This window comes from Mus caroli, unplaced genomic scaffold, assembly GCF_978045245.1.
Source record: "Mus caroli unplaced genomic scaffold, Mus_caroli_1 scaffold_11, whole genome shotgun sequence".
Lineage (NCBI taxonomy): Eukaryota > Metazoa > Chordata > Mammalia > Rodentia > Muridae > Mus > Mus caroli.
The window spans coordinates 63,990,553-64,008,608 of NW_028227266.1; the positions used below are offsets into that span (position 1 = coordinate 63,990,553).

Sequence of the window (18,056 nt, forward strand, 5' to 3'; positions counted from 1 at the left end):
AAAGAAGAAGAAGAAGAAAGAAGAAGAAGAAGGAAGAAGAAAGAAGAAGAAGAAAGAAGAAGAAGAAAGAAGAAAGAAGAAAGAAGAAGAAAGAAGAAGAAAGAAGAAAGAAGAAGAAGAAAGAAGAAAGAAGAAGAAGAAGAAGAAGAAGAAAGAAGAAGAAGAAGAAAGAAGAAGAAGAAAGAAGAAAGAAGGAAGAAGAAAGAAGAAGGAAGAAGAAGGAAGAAGAAGAAGGAAGAAGGAAGAAGAAGAAGAAGAAGAAAAAGAAGAAGAAGAAGAAGAAAGAAGAAGAAAGAAGAAGAAGAAGAAGAAGAAGAAGAAAGAAAAAGAAGAAGAAGAAGAAGAAGAAGAAGAAGAAGAAGAAGAAGAAGAAGAAGAAAAGAAGAAGAAGAAAAGAAGAAGAAGAAAGAAAAAGAAGAATACCAGAAAGGACCCCACGGCTTGTCCTTGGCTAGAGTTACTCCCTAGCGACTTCCTAGCAACAGTTAATCAAAGATTAGTTTGATTGTTTCAGATGTACTTTCACACTGTTTGTGACCAAATGCACGCTCAGGGCACCCAACTGTTAGCTTATAGTCATTCTGTTTGATGCTTGCCAGACTGGACACCCCCTCCCTCGCTTCTATTTTTCTATACAAAATTGTTCTACTGAGGGTTCAGGGCTGCTCCGACTTCCCTTCCTGTCCTGCTGTTTTAGGGTCGATTTGGAGGAGAGCCCGAGCCCGAAATAAACCCTAATGCTATTACATCGGAGACGGATCCTTGGTGGTTTGGGAGGGTTCACGCTTCCTGGCACGACAAACCAAGGTCCTGCACTACGCCTCGCTTCCGGGAAGTGAGTCAAGCACCGGTCGCACCTTATACACGTCACTTCCTCCTGGAACCCGGATAAAGAAGTTCCCAGATTACTGTCACTGCTCCCAACCGCTGCACTACAGACATGGCTCTGCCACCTTTTTTCGCCCAGAGCCGTCAGGGACCTCCGCCTCCGCAGCCACCGCCTTCCGCTCCATTCGGCTGTCCGCCCCCGCCGCTGCCCTCTCCGGCTTTCCCGCCGCCCCTTCCCCAGCGACCCGGCCCCTTCCCGGGGGCAACCGCCCCCTTCCTCCAGCCTCCGCTGGCCCTGCAGCCCCGCGCGCCAGCCGAGGCCTCCCGTGGCGGTGGCGGTGGCGGCGCCTTCTTCCCGGTGCCACCCCCACCGCTGCCGCCGCCGCCGCCGCCGCAGTGCCGGCCCTTCCCGGGGCCCGACGCCGTCGAGCGTCCACGGCCACCGCCTCCAGGTCCCGGGCCGCCCTGGAGCCCGCGCTGGGCCGAGGCGCCGCCGCCGCCCGATGTGCTTGGAGACGCGGCCCTGCAGCGCCTGCGTGATCGGCAGTGGCTGGAGGCGGTGTTCGGGAACCCCCGGCGGCCCGGCGGCCTCCGGACCCCGCGCACACCCGCCGGGCCCAGCCTGGGCGAAGTCCGCGCGCGGTTGCGTTCCGCTTTGCGTTTGGTGCGGCGGCTACGCAGCTTGGGGCAGTCCCTGCGCGAGGCTGAGGCCGACGGAGCGGCCTGGGCCTCCCTGCACGCTCAGGCGGCGCCACTGCGAGCGGAGCTAGCTGAGCGGCTGCAGCCCCTGGCCCAGGCCGCCTATGTGGGCGAGGCGCGACGGAGGCTGGAGAGGGTCCGGCGCCGCCGGCTGCGGCTTCGTGAGAGGGCCCGGGATCGGGAGGCTGAGCGGGAGGCGGAGGCCGCGCAGGCCATTGAACGGGAGCAGGAGATTGACCGCTGGAGGGTGAAGTGCGTGCAGGAAGTGGAGGAAAAGAAGCGGGTGAGAACCAGTATGCGCTCGGTGGTTGGAGCTGTAGTGACTGGAACTCGAATCTTCGTGCTAGTTAACTTGGATGCTTATCCGTGAAAGCTAGCCTTTGCCACTTCTTTGCTCTGTATTCCTTGTTGACGATGTGTGGTGCATAAAACTCTAGAACTTGGACTATAAAGTCCCTTAAACACGCGACAGGTTCACACTGGTGCATTTCTGGGAGGAGACACCTCCTGTGTCCTGCTTCAAAGTTGGATCCACTTACTGAGGGTGCAGTGCAGTATCTTTTATACTGTCCTAAAGCATGCAAATGTAGAGGACTTGGACCACACTTAGAAACCTTTATAACATAATTGGCTGATGAGGTTGATAATAGTTCTCTCCGGGGTTCATTTGTTTTGTTTTGGTACTATGAATACCAGTGTATCCGGTGGTATGGGTCTGTCTGGATCAGGTGTTTCCAGGTACTTGACCTCTTACTCAAATGGTTGAATTAAGGACTCACACAAAATTGCAAAAATAGCAGGAAAACTATATTCAAAAACAATGCAGTAAGTAGCAAGTGCAGATTAGAAAGGAAAACACTGTCAACAGATTGGCAGCCACAAGGCCCATGCGATACTCCGGTTATTTTTGGAGACTGCATAGCTCGGTCCCACTGGTCGGTCTCTCAGGTTGCTGTGCTGTTCTTGTCCATGCCTTCCTTACCCCTGTTCAGTACTCACATCTATAGTAGACACTACACTAGTGTCCTGCACACAATCCCGAGGAATTCATTACCCTAATTTTTCAGACGGAGACTTAAAGCAGCTAACTTGACAGCAGTCACACAAGTCTGTATACCAGTATTACCTCAGATTTAGTCCCAAGTTGTCTGACTTCAAAGCTTGTCTGTCTCATGTTCTTCAGTAGAACCCGGGAGAAAGTAGGATTTGCCAAGTGTTGGTTGAAGACATCCTCATTTCCTTTGAATGCTATTACTATTGTTATTGTTGTTTCAGAGTTATTTATTTTGGGTTTTGTGATTGTTTTGCCTGTGTGTGTGTATGTGCACTGCATGTGTGCCTACTGCCTATGGGGTCAAAGAGGACATTGGATCCCCCGGAACTAGAGTTACAGATGGTGATGAACCATCTGTATGGGCGCTGGGAATTGAACCCTGGTCCTTTGTAAGAGTCACAAGTGCTCTTAACTGCAGACCCATTACTCTAGTCTCACTGCTGCTTTATATATATGTTAGTTTTTATTTATATATACATATATATGTTAGTTTTTGAAAATATAATTACATAATTTCCCCCATTCTCTTTCTTCCCTCCAGCCTCTCAATGCATCTCCCTTGTTCTCTCTCAAATTCATGGCCTCTCTTTCTTTACTTATTGTTACATGTATACACAAATACAACCTGACTAGTACATTTAATGTTACTTGTATGTATATGATTTCAGGGCTGACCACTAATAATGAATTGAGGTGCTCATCCCTGGGGAAAACGGTTTCTCTTGCTCTCGGCATTTCCCAGTTGCCCATAGTTGTCTTGGAGCTGTTCCACTTCCGTGCTAGCATGTCTGTTGGTGGTTTTCAGGTGTTGTTGAGACAGTGCTGAGGGCCTTTCTGCCCTTCCTACTTTGTACAGTCAGCAAGCACTTATTTTAGGTAGGGTTTCTAGTGCTGGGATGAAATGCCATGAGCAAAAGCAACTTGAAGATAAGGGTTCATCTCACTTCCACATCCACATCCCAGTGTATCATTAAAGCCAGTCAGGGCAGGAACCTGGAGGCAGGAGCTGACACAGAGGCCATGGAGAAATGTTGCTTGCTCGCTTGCTCTCCATGGTTTGCTCAGGTGCTTTCTTATATGCCTAGGACCACCTGCCCAAGGGTAGAACCACCCACAGTTTTACTGGGCCCTCCCACAGCAGTCACTAATTAAGAAAATGCACCATAGGCTTGCCAAGTGGCCTCTCTGGTGGTGGAGCTGGGGATGGCTTCTCAATTGAGTTTCCTTCTTCCCAAAGGACTCCAGCTTGTGTTAAGTTGACATAAAACTAGCCAGCACGCTGGACGTGGTGGCGCACGCCTTTAATCCCAGCACTCGGGAGGCAGAGGCGGGCAGATTTCTGAGTTCGAGGCCAGCCTGGTCTACAGAGTGAGTTCCAGGACAGCCAGGGCTACACAGAGAAACCCTGTCTCGAAAAACCAAAAAAAAACCCAAAAAAACAAAAAAAAACTAGCCAGCACACTCTCCCTTTTTCCAGTGTCTACCACTGCCCTATAGGCCAATATGGCATTGCTGGAAAGTGTATTGATAGTGAGATTTAGCATTGTGCCCTCAGGAATGTCAGCACAAGGAAGGCAGTACTTTAGTCTGAAAAAATTTAGTCGCTGGGCAGTGGTGGCGCATGCCTTTAATCCCAGCACTTGGGAGGCAGAGGCAGGGGGTTTTCTGAGTTCGAGGCCAGCCTGGTCTACAGAGTGAGTTCCAGGACAGCCAGGGCTACACAAACAAAAAAAGCAGTAGATCCAGCCAAGGGTAGTTTTCCTAGCAGAAGACTGAAGGGGCGTGGTCATTGGCTGTAATGCTGGAATTGCAGGCACTTAATAAGACAGATGGGAGAGAGAACTAGGTGAGCAGATGAGGATATGGAAGGCAAATAAATCGTAGGAAGATTGGCCTCCTATGTGTGAAAGATGATTGTGTGGAAGCCGTCTTTAGGAGCAGTGAAGGGCAGACTTAGAGTATTACTCTGAGGCATTGTAGAATCCTAGGCTTTTCCAGTTCCATTCCTTACCCTGCTTGCGAGCAGGATCTTTCAGTTCTGTTAATTTGCATTTTTAGAGTTCCAGCTTGACAAGGTAAATTCGATTCAGGCATTCCCTGTACCATCCCTTAGGAGACCCTGAGGAGCAAGGGCTCAGTACAGATCCTGAGGCTGCTGCAGAGAGGGTCTCCTTAAGGAATGTTATGTGGAGCTGGGTGGGGTGGCTCACGACTGTGCTCCCAGCACTCAGGAGGCTGAGGCAGGGGAAGTGCTGCAGTTTGAAGCCTGCCTGGCCTACAGAGTGAGGTCATCTCTCAGAGATAAACAAAACCAAAAAAGGGGGAGACATGAGTATGACCAGCTGGGAGAGGCGGATCACACCTGTGCGAGGCTGAAGTAAGATAGCTCTCTTTTAGTCCAACACAAGGCTCTTTCTCTTACATTAGTAAAATATACAGGAAGAACAATTATGAAAACTATCAGGTAAAGTTACATTCACAATGTCCAGTTCATTTGTATTTAGCAGCCTTGGAGAAAGTACTCTACTATCTGTCCTGTCTTGATGAGTTCAGAGTTCTGCACTTAAATCACTTTCCATCATAACTTGTATTTACCAACCTACAAATACTGAATCCTAAGCAACGTAAGCTTAGGTGTGAGACTATAACTATCTACTTAAGCTTAGGTATGAGACTATAACTACCTACTTAAGCTTAGGTGTGAGACTATAACTACCTACTTAAGCTTAGGTATGAGACTATAACTACCTACTTAAGCTTAGGTGTGAGACTATAACTACCTACTTAAGCTTAGGTATGAGACTATGACTATCTACTTAAGCTTAGGTGTGAGACTATAACTACCTACTTAAGCTTAGGTATGAGACTATAACTACCTACTTAAGCTTAGGTGTGAGACTATAACTACCTACTTAAGCTTAGGTGTGAGACTATGACTATCTACTTAAGCTTAGGTGTGAGACTATAACTATCTACTTAAGCTTAGGTGTGAGACTATAACTATCTACTTAAGCTTAGGTGTGAGACTATAACTATCTACTTAAGCTTAGGTGTGAGACTATAACTATCTACTTAAGCTTAGGTATGAGACTATGACTACCTACTTAAGCTTAGGTGTGAGACTATAACTACCTACTTAAGCTTAGGTGTGAGACTATAACTACCTACTTAAGCTTAGGTATGAGACTATGACTATCTAGTCTTCAGCCCCACGAGAGACCTGAGATGGAGTAAATACTACCTGAGTAAACAGGAAATTAGAGTTTGGAAGCAAGCAGCTTCCAGAACTATAGAAGTGACGGACAGACACCCACGGCTCCGCTGCTATGTAGGAGTGTCTATCTTTGGTCTTCTGTCCCAACGTAGGACAGACCTTTCTGTGAAGCAAGAATCATGAAAGACTTGCCTACCTTTTCCTTGCAAGTCTGGCAGTTGGCTGCTTCTGTGTTCTGCTTGCCCACAGCTTGGACAGCATGCTGTCTGCAGTAAAGACAAGGGCAGGTTCTTGCCCAGTGGCAGCTTGCCAAATTTGAGGCAAACTCCATATGAAGGGTCTTTGATGCTCATCTTATTTGAAGTAGAATAGGGGCGCTGCCAGGAAGAGTCATGCTTCACTGTCATGAAAGGCCTTTATTAATAAAACATCTACATCTAAAATTCCATACTCTGTAAATCTCTGAGGTTTTTTGAAGATCGTTATCTGTAGTATATCTGAATAGGAAATGTTGCTTGTTTCTAGCTACTTACTATCTGTTCAACTTTGAAAACTCTACAGGAGGCTAAAGAAAGCTTATTTTTGTAATATATTAAACTAGTACCTAAAATGACTATAAGTTTGACTGACTACTAAGTTGTATTTCTTTCTTTCTTTTTTTTTTAAGTTTAGAATAGAGTTTATTTAGGGCATGGGGAGGGGAGTTAGGAGGGCAGTAGAGGTGGAGAAAGTTAGAGAGAAGGAGAGAGTAGAGAAGTAGAGGCAGGCCATGGCCATGGGGAGAGAGGGGGAAGGGGATGGGGAGAGAAGGGGAGCAAGGGAGAGAGGAGAGGAGAGAGTAAGAGCAAGTCGTATTCCTTAATTATCCTAAACAGTTTGCAGTAACAGCTTACAAATGCACTAGCACTTCACATTGCATTTTCAAATAAGTTGCATAGGTACAATACCTTTAATGAGTTAAAACATAGATACAGTATTTGTAGCAAAAATAACCTTAAATTTGTATCAATATACAGAATCCATATGAAATATAAAATATTTTGTCTTGTTAATGCTATTTAGTCTAAAAGGAGATTCAGTAATCTGCCCTTTTATCTTTTCATTCCTTCTTTCTACCTCTTCCTGTAACACTAGGTAGGAGGGAAAGAGGATAGAGGAAAGAAGAAAAAAGAGAAAGAGATCTCTGAATCTAACTTCCTCTACTTTGTTTCCTCTCTGTAATAATAGTTCCTGAGGCCTCTCTAGACAACAAGATGTATTGGCCATGTAGAGGTATTTCTCAGCCAGCCTTACAGCCGGTCCCACGTAGAGGGATCAGCATTTACCACTTGCTTTGTTCTTCTAGTTTCTTTCTTCATGACTGCAGCCAGAATTTTCAGGGTGTCCCCCAGTCAAATCTGATCTTTATTAATTTTAGTAGAATCCATAGCTTTTTATCTGCTGTTGAAACAAAGACAAAACCTCTTCTCTAATGCAACACACTTCCATTCTGAGGTCAATACATATATAGGCGGGCTTAATTCTGCAGTCCTTTTCTAAAATCCAGTGCTTTTCATTCAGCAGCTGTGCTATGTGTCTTATTGACATTTAAAATTTTTAAATTCAATAGCATCATTTAACCTGCCTTTGGGAGATCCTGTATCTTCTGTTCTATGAGCATCTCCTTTAAAGCATAGCTAGATCCTTTACAGTGCCTGACCTGTAGGGTTGTAAGGTATATCTGTAACATGTTTTATGCCAGAATGTCTAAGAAAGAGTTACATTCTACTGTATACATATGTTGGGGCATCATCAGCTTCAATCTGCAAAGACATCTCCAAAATAGCCATCATTTATAAATGGGTGACCTCAGAATTGTCCTTTTCAGAATTCAAGGCAAAGCCCATTGGAATTGTATCAGTTAAATGATATATCAGCATATATACATATTTTAAATTTTCAAACTCTACAAAATGAAGCACATAGCTATTGTATGACATTGCTCTAAGGTGGCCTCAAATAGACTCTGTACTCTTTTATTTATTTATTTATTTATTTGGTTTTTTCGAGACAGGGTTTCTCTGTGTAGCCCTGGCTGTCCTGGCACTCACTTTGTAGACCAGGCTGGCCTCGAACTCAGGACTCTGTACTCTTAATTCAGAATATCACATCTCTATGAGTTGCCATTCTAGTTCTTCAAGCTTTTGTGGATTTTCCTCATGTTGAATCCTCTGATCTTTGTTCTGTGGCCTGTAAGCTAGCATCCCATCTTTCAGTCCTTATCTAAGTCTGCTTTATTCTGATCTTAAAGAGCATATGTAAAATGACAGTCACCTCTGAACATAGGATTATTTACTTGTATGCTGATAATGAAAACAGAACTCTGTGGGCTGCAGATGCCCTCATGTGCTTTCCCTTTGCTCATTGTGTTATCTGTTTTTTAACACAGAAAATATTTTCTTCTTAATCTCTAACTCCTTCCTTTGGGAACCTATTATTTTCAAACTTTTTTCTACGAACACAGGCTTACCTGACCAGACACTCGTCTGTGCTTGGGATTTCAGCTTCTCTGATTGGGCCTGGCTTCTGCACACCTTTAGGGTTCTCTGACCATCTTTAAAGGGTGACTGGCCCCAGGGGCAGTCTCTCTGTGCCATGAGTCATTCACTAGATTTTCAGCCCTCCACCTTACTGGCCTCAGCATGGCCTGTGTTCCTGTGGTCATCTTGGGCCCATGTGCCACCATGGGCTGGGCTGCTGTTTGTCAGCTCACACTAAGCCTGCCAAACTTTACAGTGGCTTCAGCTCCAACCCTCCATCCCCACAAGTGCAGTCTTTAGGAAGTTTTACCACCGCGCAGGGCCTTGCCTCCCTCTCAGAGCAGCATGAGGCTCTGGGGAGTCCTTGCCTTTTGGGCCCTACCCAGTGCCTCTGGTTCCTGCTCCCTACCAGCAGCCGCTTTGATATGAAGGGGGGAGATGTTAAATATGGGGGGGGAATGTGTGTCTAAAGGAGCCCTGCTTTGGTATGATGTGGGCAGGGGTCTTCTGCTCCTGTTCCTGTGGAGTGCTTGTTCAACCTTCCACCCAGGACTTCTCTTAACCCTTAAGCTTTGATTTCTAGCCCCATGTTGGGTATCAAATGTAAAACTAGGAACTTTTCTATGTGTGCCCTTGCTTTCAGTAATGATGCAGAGACCTTTATAATTAGTAAAAGCTTTATAAATTATTAAAGGCACTACAGTTGAGCTGGTTCCGATCTATTGTAAGCCACCTGTGCTGACTACCACCTACTTCCCAGCCAGGTGGTCCATTGCCTACCTGTCACCTTGTTCTCACTTTGGCCTCCTTCAGAAATGTCCCAAATGTGCCTTCCCAGGCCGCACCTGAGATCCTCTCCCTTTCTCTGGGCTCAGAAGTCCTGCCATTTCCTCTCCTGCCTACCTATAGGCTGTTCAGCTCATTCTTGACCAATTAGAAGATGGTGGAGAACAGCATTTTATAAAATACTGAGTCAGGAGACGCTTCATAATAATGACAGTGCCGAAGTCCAGACTGCAACCAGATCTGTAGGTACAGAAATCAGCATTAGAAAACCGCACACAAAAACATCCTCCAGCAAAGATGCAAGGATAGGAGTTCAGTCAAGGCCAGCGTGGACTGCATAGGGGTAGTCTTTGCGCAAAGCAGCAACACAGTTGTATAATTGATCAGCAAAAGGAAAGAAGCCCTTGGGCAGAGCCACTGTATCATGCTACATCTAGGCAATTGAAATATAAATTCAGTAGGCTGTGGTGTGCATGGCTTGGTCCTCTGAAATCTTGTCTCCAGGGAGGTCTGAGCTCTCAGGTGGTTCCTCTTACAAGTTCTTGTGCGCTTTTTCCCCTCCAGGAGCAGGAACTCAAAGCAGCTGCTGATGGGGTCTTAGCTGAAGTAAGGAAAAAGCAATCAGACACCAAAAGGATGGTGGACATTCTGCGTGCTTTAGAGAAGCTGAGGAAACTGAGGAAAGAAGCTGCAGCAAGGAAAGGTAAGAACAGCTCGTACTCACCAACCGGTTGGTCCCATTGGTCGCTACGCCTAGGCCTCCCATGGAGGTCAGACTCCTGTGACCTCACTGAGGGTTTGTTAGGGCAGTTGTTTGTAAGGGAGAAGATTAATATTTGCTGTTTGAAGCTCTTTATCTTATGGAGAACAAAACAGAAGCCCCCCCCCATTTGTTTGTTTGTTTGTTTTATGGTGATTTCAAGATTTTAGTGTGGTCTGCTAAATGAACAGCAATGGCATTCTTACTGAGACGGAAACAGGAGGAAGTCTGGAGTTAATTGTTTGATTTTAAGGGACTTATAGTCTATCCTGGATGAGAGTTCATCAGTAAGGGGTTGGGGATGGCTAAGTGTGTAAGAGTACCTGCGTTGGAATCCCCAGTACCCATGCAAAAGGCTAAACCTATAGTCCCAGTGCAGGGACCAAGGGGATGCTTAGACAGGAGGATGGATGGCACTTGCTGGGTGCCAGCCTAGCTCCAGGTTTAATGAAAGATCCTGGTTCTCCTTTCTTTTCTTTTTCTTTTCAAGACAAGTCTCATCTTTCTAGGTGACCTGGAACTCACTGTGTGGACTAGGCTGGCCTTAACTTGTAGACATCCTCCTGCCTCTGTCTTTCTCCTAACTACTGGGAAGCCTAAATGTTTTTACCCCCTCAGTGATTTATTTATTTATTTATTTATTGGTTTCTTTTTCAAGACAGGGTTTCTCTGTTATCCACCTGCCTCTGCCTCCCGAGTGCTGGGATTAAAGGCATGCGCCACCACGCCCAGCTGATTTATTTATTTTTATTTTATGTGAATTGGTGTTTTCCCTGCATGTATGTTGGTGAGAGTGTTGAATCCTCTAGAACTAGAGTTACAAACAGTTGTGTGCTGTCATGTGGGTGCTGGGAATTGAACCTGGATCCTCCGGAAAAGCAGCCAGTGTTCTTAACTGCTGGGCCTTCTCTCCAGCACTGAGAGACCCTGTTTCAAGGGAAACAGACAAAGGGTGATAGAACAGAACACCTGATGTCCTCTGGCCTCACACTGGTGTGCATGGGATGTAAACATGTGCACATGCCACATACACACACACACAAATTTGTTAGCAAGTAGCATGAGCTGGAATGTAATGAGTGAGGGCCAAAAAGACAAACTTTTGGGAATGTCAAAGTAAGGATTGATGAAGAAAGCAAAATAGGATGGAGCGATAGAAGGAAAAGGAAGCCTCCTAAGGGGGTGCAGACCTCCTGCTTCTTCTCTGAGAATGTAGGTAAACTGTGTGTGTCGGGTGTCTGCTCTGCCCACAGCTCATGCTGCACTGCAGTGGGTGTGTGATGCACATGGCAGGCACTGCATGCACAGGTGTGCCCCTTGCACTGCTTCGCCCTACCTAGGATGTAAAGGCAAAGGAGCAGCCATTCGCTTCTTTTTGCACAGGGGTCTGTCCTCCTGCTTCAGCGGATGAGACTTTTGAGCACCATCTTCAGCGGCTGAGAAAGCTCATTAAAAAGCGCTCTGAACTGTATGAAGCTGAAGAGAGAGCCCTCCGAGTTATGCTAGAAGGAGAGCAAGAGGAGGAGAGGAGACGAGAACTGGAAAAGAAACAGAGAAAAGAGAAAGAGAAACTTCTACTACAGAAACGGGAAATTGAGTCCAAGTTATTCGGGGATCCAGGTAAGTTTATCTTTGCCAGTAGAGATGAGGAAAGATCTAAGTTGATAGTTCTTTATTGTCAGTAACCCAACTTAAGCCAAAAGGAAGACCTGATTACAAGTTGAGATTCTTAACTGCATGGTAAAAGTCAAGGCTGCAGAGGAGATGAGGTTTATCTTACTGTCATAATCAGTGGCTCAGTTACCTTGCCTTGCGAGTGCACTCCTAACAGCAAGCAGACGTGGTGACGGGCTGTGCCTTTCTCTTCCAGATGAGTTCCCACTTGCTCACCTCCTGCAGCCATTCCGCCAGTATTACCTCCAGGCTGAGCACTCCTTGCCTGCGCTCATTCAGATAAGGTCAGAAGGGCACCCTCTGCTGTCCCTTTTTCTTGGGTACTGGAAGCTCTTGAGGTCTATTGCTGTATCTTTTTTAAAAGTTCCTTTTGGGTGTGCAGTGTTGCCTAGTTTCAAGGGTGCCACCTGTATCTCTAAAGTCCTCATTAATTCTTGGAAGTCAGTGTCTCCATTTGAACAGGTAAAGAAACTGAAACTTGCCTGTGACTGCTCTGTAGATTATGTTGTCCTTGAATTCAGAGATCTACTTGCCTCCCTTCATTGCTGGGATTAAAGGCATGCGCTACCATAGCTGGTCTTGTTTTCTTAATTTTAGTGCTGAGTCAACCCAGGAAAAGAAACCTTTTCTCCTGAATGGTTGCCCATGGAGGCAAAAGCCCATGCTGACCCTTGCATGCCTGCAGGTTGGAGCATAATACTCTCAGCTGAACTGGCTACAGCTGAACTGGAGTTGGGTGATTCTTAGCTGTGTAGGCTGTGACGACATCTTTTCTGCATTCAGTCTTTTGAGAAGCCAGTGATTGGATGCCCCAGGCAGTGGAAACTTGCTGCCTAGAAGCATCTCTTTGTTTTCTAGGTCCAACATCTTAGGACCTAGGGATCTCAGAAAAATGGCTTGAAATACTGGAGACTTCTTCCAACATTCCAGCAATTTCTGAATATTGGAAAGGAATTTTCTGGCATATCGAGTTTATTTTTCAGAAAAAGTTCTAACTTCATTGCACAAGTTTTAGCCTTTAAAGGAATTATTGATGGTAGGTAGGTTCTGTCAAGTTACGGTGAATATTGAGTCACAGAATATTAGACAGTGCATTGCTCCTGAAGGAGACAGGGCCAGGTAGACAACTGAGCCTTTTGTCTCACAGTTTTTTGGGTTTTTTTGCTTTTTTTTTTTAAATGTGATTTGGATATTTTGAGTGTGTGTGTGTGTGTGATCACATGTGTGCCTAGTGGTCATGGAAGCCAGAAGAAGCTTCAGATTCTCTGAACTGGAATTACAGATAGTTGTGAGCCACCATTGTAGATGCCTGCAATCCAACTTAGTTCATCTATAAGAGTAGCCAGTGCTCATCACTTCAGCCTTTGTCTTACTTTTATTGGCTGATCACTACCTTGTTCCGTGTGTCAGTTTGAAGATGCCTAATTTCATGTATGCTGTTGGTGATAAGCATTGCATTGGGGCTAACTGTACTGTAATCTGAGTCTCACGAAGCTTGTCTAGAGTACAAGGTACCTCACAACTCGCTCACTTGTAGTAACATTAGCACTTCACCAGGACACTTGGGTGCCATTTAAAGCATAAAGTCACCAGTAAGAAGCACAAAACTGAACAACTGAACAACTGAACAACATGGCAGAGAGCAGACAGGAAAGGAAGGGTACTGATTTATACCAGAAAGCTGAGGGCCTTCAGCTAGGAATGCGCATTTTGGTGACAGATATTTTTTTCCACTCTGCATTTTTTAGTTTCCATGAAAATGCCATACGGGATGATTTAAATTTGCTAATATAGCCAAGGGTCGTGGCTCATGCCTGTAGCCTTTCACTTGGGAGGAGGATATGGAGTTCAAGGCCAGCCCCAGCCCTGTCTCAGAAAGAAAGAGAAATTATAAACATAAAATATGCAGATAATGAGGATCGATGTTTTTCCATAAATGTGTACGTTAATGTGACCCTTGGCATGCTTTCTATTAACCCAGTTCTTTAGCAGGTTAGTACATCTGTCATTTGAAAACAGTATCCTAGATATGAAATATAGTTTCTGAATATCTTGCTTGGAGAAAACCAGAAATAAACATTGTTCTTTAACCTTCTTATTAAGGCACGATTGGGATCAGTACCTGGTACCATCTGATCATCCAAAAGGCAACTCGGTTCCCCAAGGATGGGTCCTTCCTCCGCTCCCCAGCAACGACATCTGGGCAACGGCCATTCAGCTGCATTAAGATGCTCCAGGAGTGTGGTCCAGCGGGCAAGCACTGTAGCTCTAGATATTAGAGATGCTGTTGTCTCACGCTCTAGTCTTCTACACAGCTTAACTCTGTGTGGCATTGTCCTAGCTGGAAAGCCTGTTTCTTTTGTTCTGTGCCCTAGGCAGGGGTGCCTCTGGAGCCAGAGATTCATAAGGTTCTTCTGGAAAGGGTCTAGATGAACTGAGGTTATTAGCATGGGCTGTAGCCTTGGCTCACTAAATCTGCCTCTGTTTTGAGAGGCTTGGTTCAATGTGGCCTGCTCATTTGCTCTCAGTTTGTTATATATTGGTGGGTAAGAACAGGCGGCACACTTGGCGACTGCTTGAAGGTGTTCACTGAGTAGAGTTAGCAGCTACTGCTCCTTATCTTCCCATACCACCTGCCCTCCAGCTCCCAGGAGCACCTACAGTTTCCAGTTTCAGTGCAGTGTGGGAGGCTGCTACTGATGGGGCAGTGGCTGCCAGGATCACTGATGGCTTAGAACTGTTGTCCTGTGGAGAGCTTAGAAAACTTGAAGAGTTAGCAGAGCCAGGGTTGCTTGTGCTCTGACAGACAGTGCCTGTTTTTCCTCATGAAAGTGCCAGTGCAAGAGTTGTGAGGGAACTAGTTGTGTGGGGCCTCCAAGAATAGAAACTTATTTCCCTGTGGGACTGTAATCTCAGTCACATGGTAGGGGCTGGATAGCTCAAGCTTCTAAAAACATCCATGTCATAAAAGCCGGGAAAAGAGCAAACATGAATGATCAATTTTATTTTTATATTCATTAGTGAGTGCTGTTGTATTTGGGCATGATCAGTCATATGACATGTCATGGGTTTTGTTTTGCCTTATTCTGGTTTTGTTATTTAATTTCCTAAAAGTTGAATAAATACCATTTTTGCTTTTTTGTTTGAGCCTTTGCCCCTGATTTATTCTCTCTCAAATCATTTGACACATTTCATCTTCACATTGCTAAAGCATTTCACTCCAAAGTTCAATTTTAATATGCAGGTGTTTGCTGCAGGAAAAATGAGTCTTCAACACAAATTTGTCTGCAGAATCTGACTCTGGATAGCAAGAAAGGTCCCCATCAGCTTTGGAAATGATGTGGACTTGGGAGCCCTTAGGTGTAATATGCTAACACCTTTGTCCCTTTCTGTAGCCTACCGTACACTGTCCCATTTGTACATTATAGCACTGTACTGTACAGCTAGGGAGTGGGGCTATTTTTCCCAGCATGCCTTAAGGTCTGCTATGATTAGCTTCACCTGCCCCACAGGCCTGTGCTCCTTTGTTGAACTCTGCACTTCCTGCTATGAGATGAGCTGCAGGAGGAGCAGAGACTAAAGATGGAGTGTGAGTGTTGGTGTCAGCCTTGTCACTGGATGCCAGCAATGGTGGGTAGAGACTCGGAAGGGTCAGCAGCTCACTCAGAAAAGGAGGTGTTGAGTCCTAGGTGGAGAAAAGCTGTTCCCACTCTACACTCGGTGCCAGTGAGACTTTTATAAAGTGAGTTATTTTTGTTCAGTTTTTGTTTTCTAGGTTTCCTGGTGTGTTGCCTGCCTGTGAGTTGTAGCGACACCAGCCACTGTTTCTTTCCAGGCTTAGAAAGATGCAGGTGACTGCTTCACCGCTGACCACACCCCCAACCTAGTTCTTTCTTCATCTTTTCAGTCCTCAGAAATCGGATCAGCCCATTACCAAATCGTTTTTTGTTTTGTTTTATTTTTTCACTTTTACCTAAATTCTCCTTATATTAAACATCAATGAATAAAATGGAGAAATAAGATTCAAAGATTAATCAGAAAGCTAACTAATTGTTAACTTACCACATTTTTTTATTTAAAAAAAAAAAAAGATTTGCTGTGTATGGGTGTTTTGCCTGTATGTGTGCTTTTGCACTACATGCATGCCCAGGCCCAACAGGCAAAAATAGAGAGCCAGATCCCCTGGAATTGGAGTTACAGATGATTCTGAGCCACCATGTCAGTACTAGGGATCAAACCCTGAGTCCTCTGGAAGAGCAACCAGTACTTGTAGCCACTAAGCCATTGCTCCAGCCCTAGAAGGATTACATTATATGAACAAAATAAAACAAAGCACACACACACTCAGGACTTGTGCGAGACTAACAGGAGCAATTGGATAAATCTGCAAAGAGTAGCAGGCCATTGGAGGAACACTAAGTATTTAGTTGGAGTACCTGAGCTTGTGCTGTCTGGGAGTTAGCTGCAACAAGCCAACTGGTTTAATCACACTAAGAGCTTTCATGTCTCTGTGTCCATGTGACTTCTTAAAAAGCTTAGCTGGGACTGCTCCATCTGTTGTACGGCTCACATCTTCATATACTGTCCACAGAGAAGCCCTCCTGCGAACCACAAGGTCAGTACAACTTACGTATTATTTCCAATTAGCTTCTTGTTTTGAATGACACGCTTAAAAAACACTTCTTCCAGCTAGTTCATCATTCTGCTTCACTTGTGAGTGAACTTGAGTGAACTTTGTACTTATGCGTATGTCCACACAGAAGTTCCTGATGCGCCACGCCTGGCTGCAGCTGAAGATTTTGTTTCCAAAGCAGATTCTGGTTGCCTTTGTAATACACTTGTTTTCTCATAATCTCTGAAGCAAACAATGAGGGTTTGAGGCAGATGGCTTGTATAGACTTGTATATCTGCATATCAGGAGACAGCTGTCGACTTTATTAATTCATGTAAGGATCAGGAAGCCAGGATTTGAACTGTGTCCTTTGGAGGATGACTTTTTGTTTTCCATTTTTCTGGGTACTGTAATTTAGGTGCTAAGAGGATAAGAAGGAGTGGCCAGGCTTCCTGGCTTCCTGGTATTGATGGCTCTCCATTTTATTCCGTCAGACTAGCCTTCCCTGATCCCATAGCTGCGAAGATAAAGCTCTCCATCGTCACTGTGATTGTGCTGAAGGGAAGTGCTAACACCTCTGTAGTTTCATTGTCCAGATAGTTCATGCTAAGTGCCTGTGGATGCTAAGAAACACCCTATCACCCCACAGAGAGCACAGGTTAAAGGGAAGATGCTCATTGAGACAACCACCAACACTGTTTTGAGTACTTGAAGGTTCTACGAGATCCTTAAGTAGGAATTTTCTTCAGACACAACACATTTAACTGTAGTGTAATAAGAGTAAGTTACTGTTGCATCTATATGTGTGTCCTGGTTCATGGAGTACACTGTGGGTCAGAGAAGATAAGCAGGGGTGAGGTAGAAATGTACATCAGTTGGCAGAATGCTTGCCTAGCATGCATGAAACCCTGGCTTCAACCCCAGGCACTCCATAAACTCAGATTCCCATGCTCAGAGAGTGAAGGCAGGAGGATCAGAAATTGAAGGCCTTCCTCAGCTGTTTAGAAATTCAAAGACAGTCCGGAGGAACTGCCTCTAACATGATTCAGGAAGGTTCCTGGAGAAGGCTGCTGGTAAGCAAGCAGATGATGTTTCAGCTCTGGAGAAAATAAAAGCTTTTAAATAGCATATGAAAAGAGAAGCAAACACAGGCAGAATCAGGAGTAGCTAGCAGGGATGTGGTGGGGGCTGAGGGACCACTGCAAACAAAGATCACTCAGGCTGGAGTTGCTTGGGTAAGAATCAGTTGAGCTATTGCAAACCTCCAGAAGTTTAATTTTTATTTGGAAAGCAAGGGCTATGGAAAGAGGAAGGCTTGGAGCTAATTTTTTTGCAGCTTGAAATGATAATTGCTTCAGTGTGTGGAACAAAAATACAACAATGGCACATGAGAAGATAAATGGAGGTGAGTTGTCCCAGTGAGGTACCACCAGCATGGGTTTTCATGGTAGCCATGGGCATAGGGGGACACAGACAGCCTCTTAAACTTCAAGGAGGATTTGGGGTGGTAAGAGTTACTGTCTGAGTGAGTCAGCACCTGGAGTGGGTCATCACACCGTGAATAGAGAACTCTGGGGAGGAGAGTATTTGGGGGAAGAAAGGTAAAATTCGCTTTGTGAGTACATTAGAGGCACTCTAAACTTGGGAGGAGCCTTATCGGCAGGTGTTTGAGTTTGATCTCAGAAGAGACAGAATGTAGCAATTGTTGGCAGGTAATTGAAGCTCTAAACAAGGAAGGAGTCCTTTAGAGTGGGGAGTCATTCGGTGTCACCCCACCTAAGTCAGTCACTGTGACTAACACCCACTCCAGTGTCCAGCCCCATCCTCAGATGGGAATCTAAGATGTGCTGGGTTATAGTTTGCTGAGGCACTGAAGCATACACCCCCTTGCTTTTCCTATGCACCTCCCA

At 45.3% G+C, this 18,056-nt stretch overlaps 1 protein-coding gene across 1 annotated transcript; it reads left to right on the forward strand.

Annotated features, from left to right (window-relative positions):
• The first annotated feature begins 885 nt into the window (after positions 1–885).
• Positions 886–14,681, forward strand: Pdcd7 (programmed cell death 7). The gene is made up of 5 exons (XM_021172199.2): positions 886–1,810; positions 9,665–9,803; positions 11,244–11,480; positions 11,731–11,818; positions 13,638–14,681. The coding sequence occupies exons 1-5, from the start codon at positions 941–943 to the stop codon at positions 13,759–13,761; spliced, it is 1,458 nt and encodes a 485-aa protein (XP_021027858.1). The 5' UTR covers positions 886–940; the 3' UTR covers positions 13,762–14,681.
• The last annotated feature ends 3,375 nt before the right edge of the window (positions 14,682–18,056 follow it).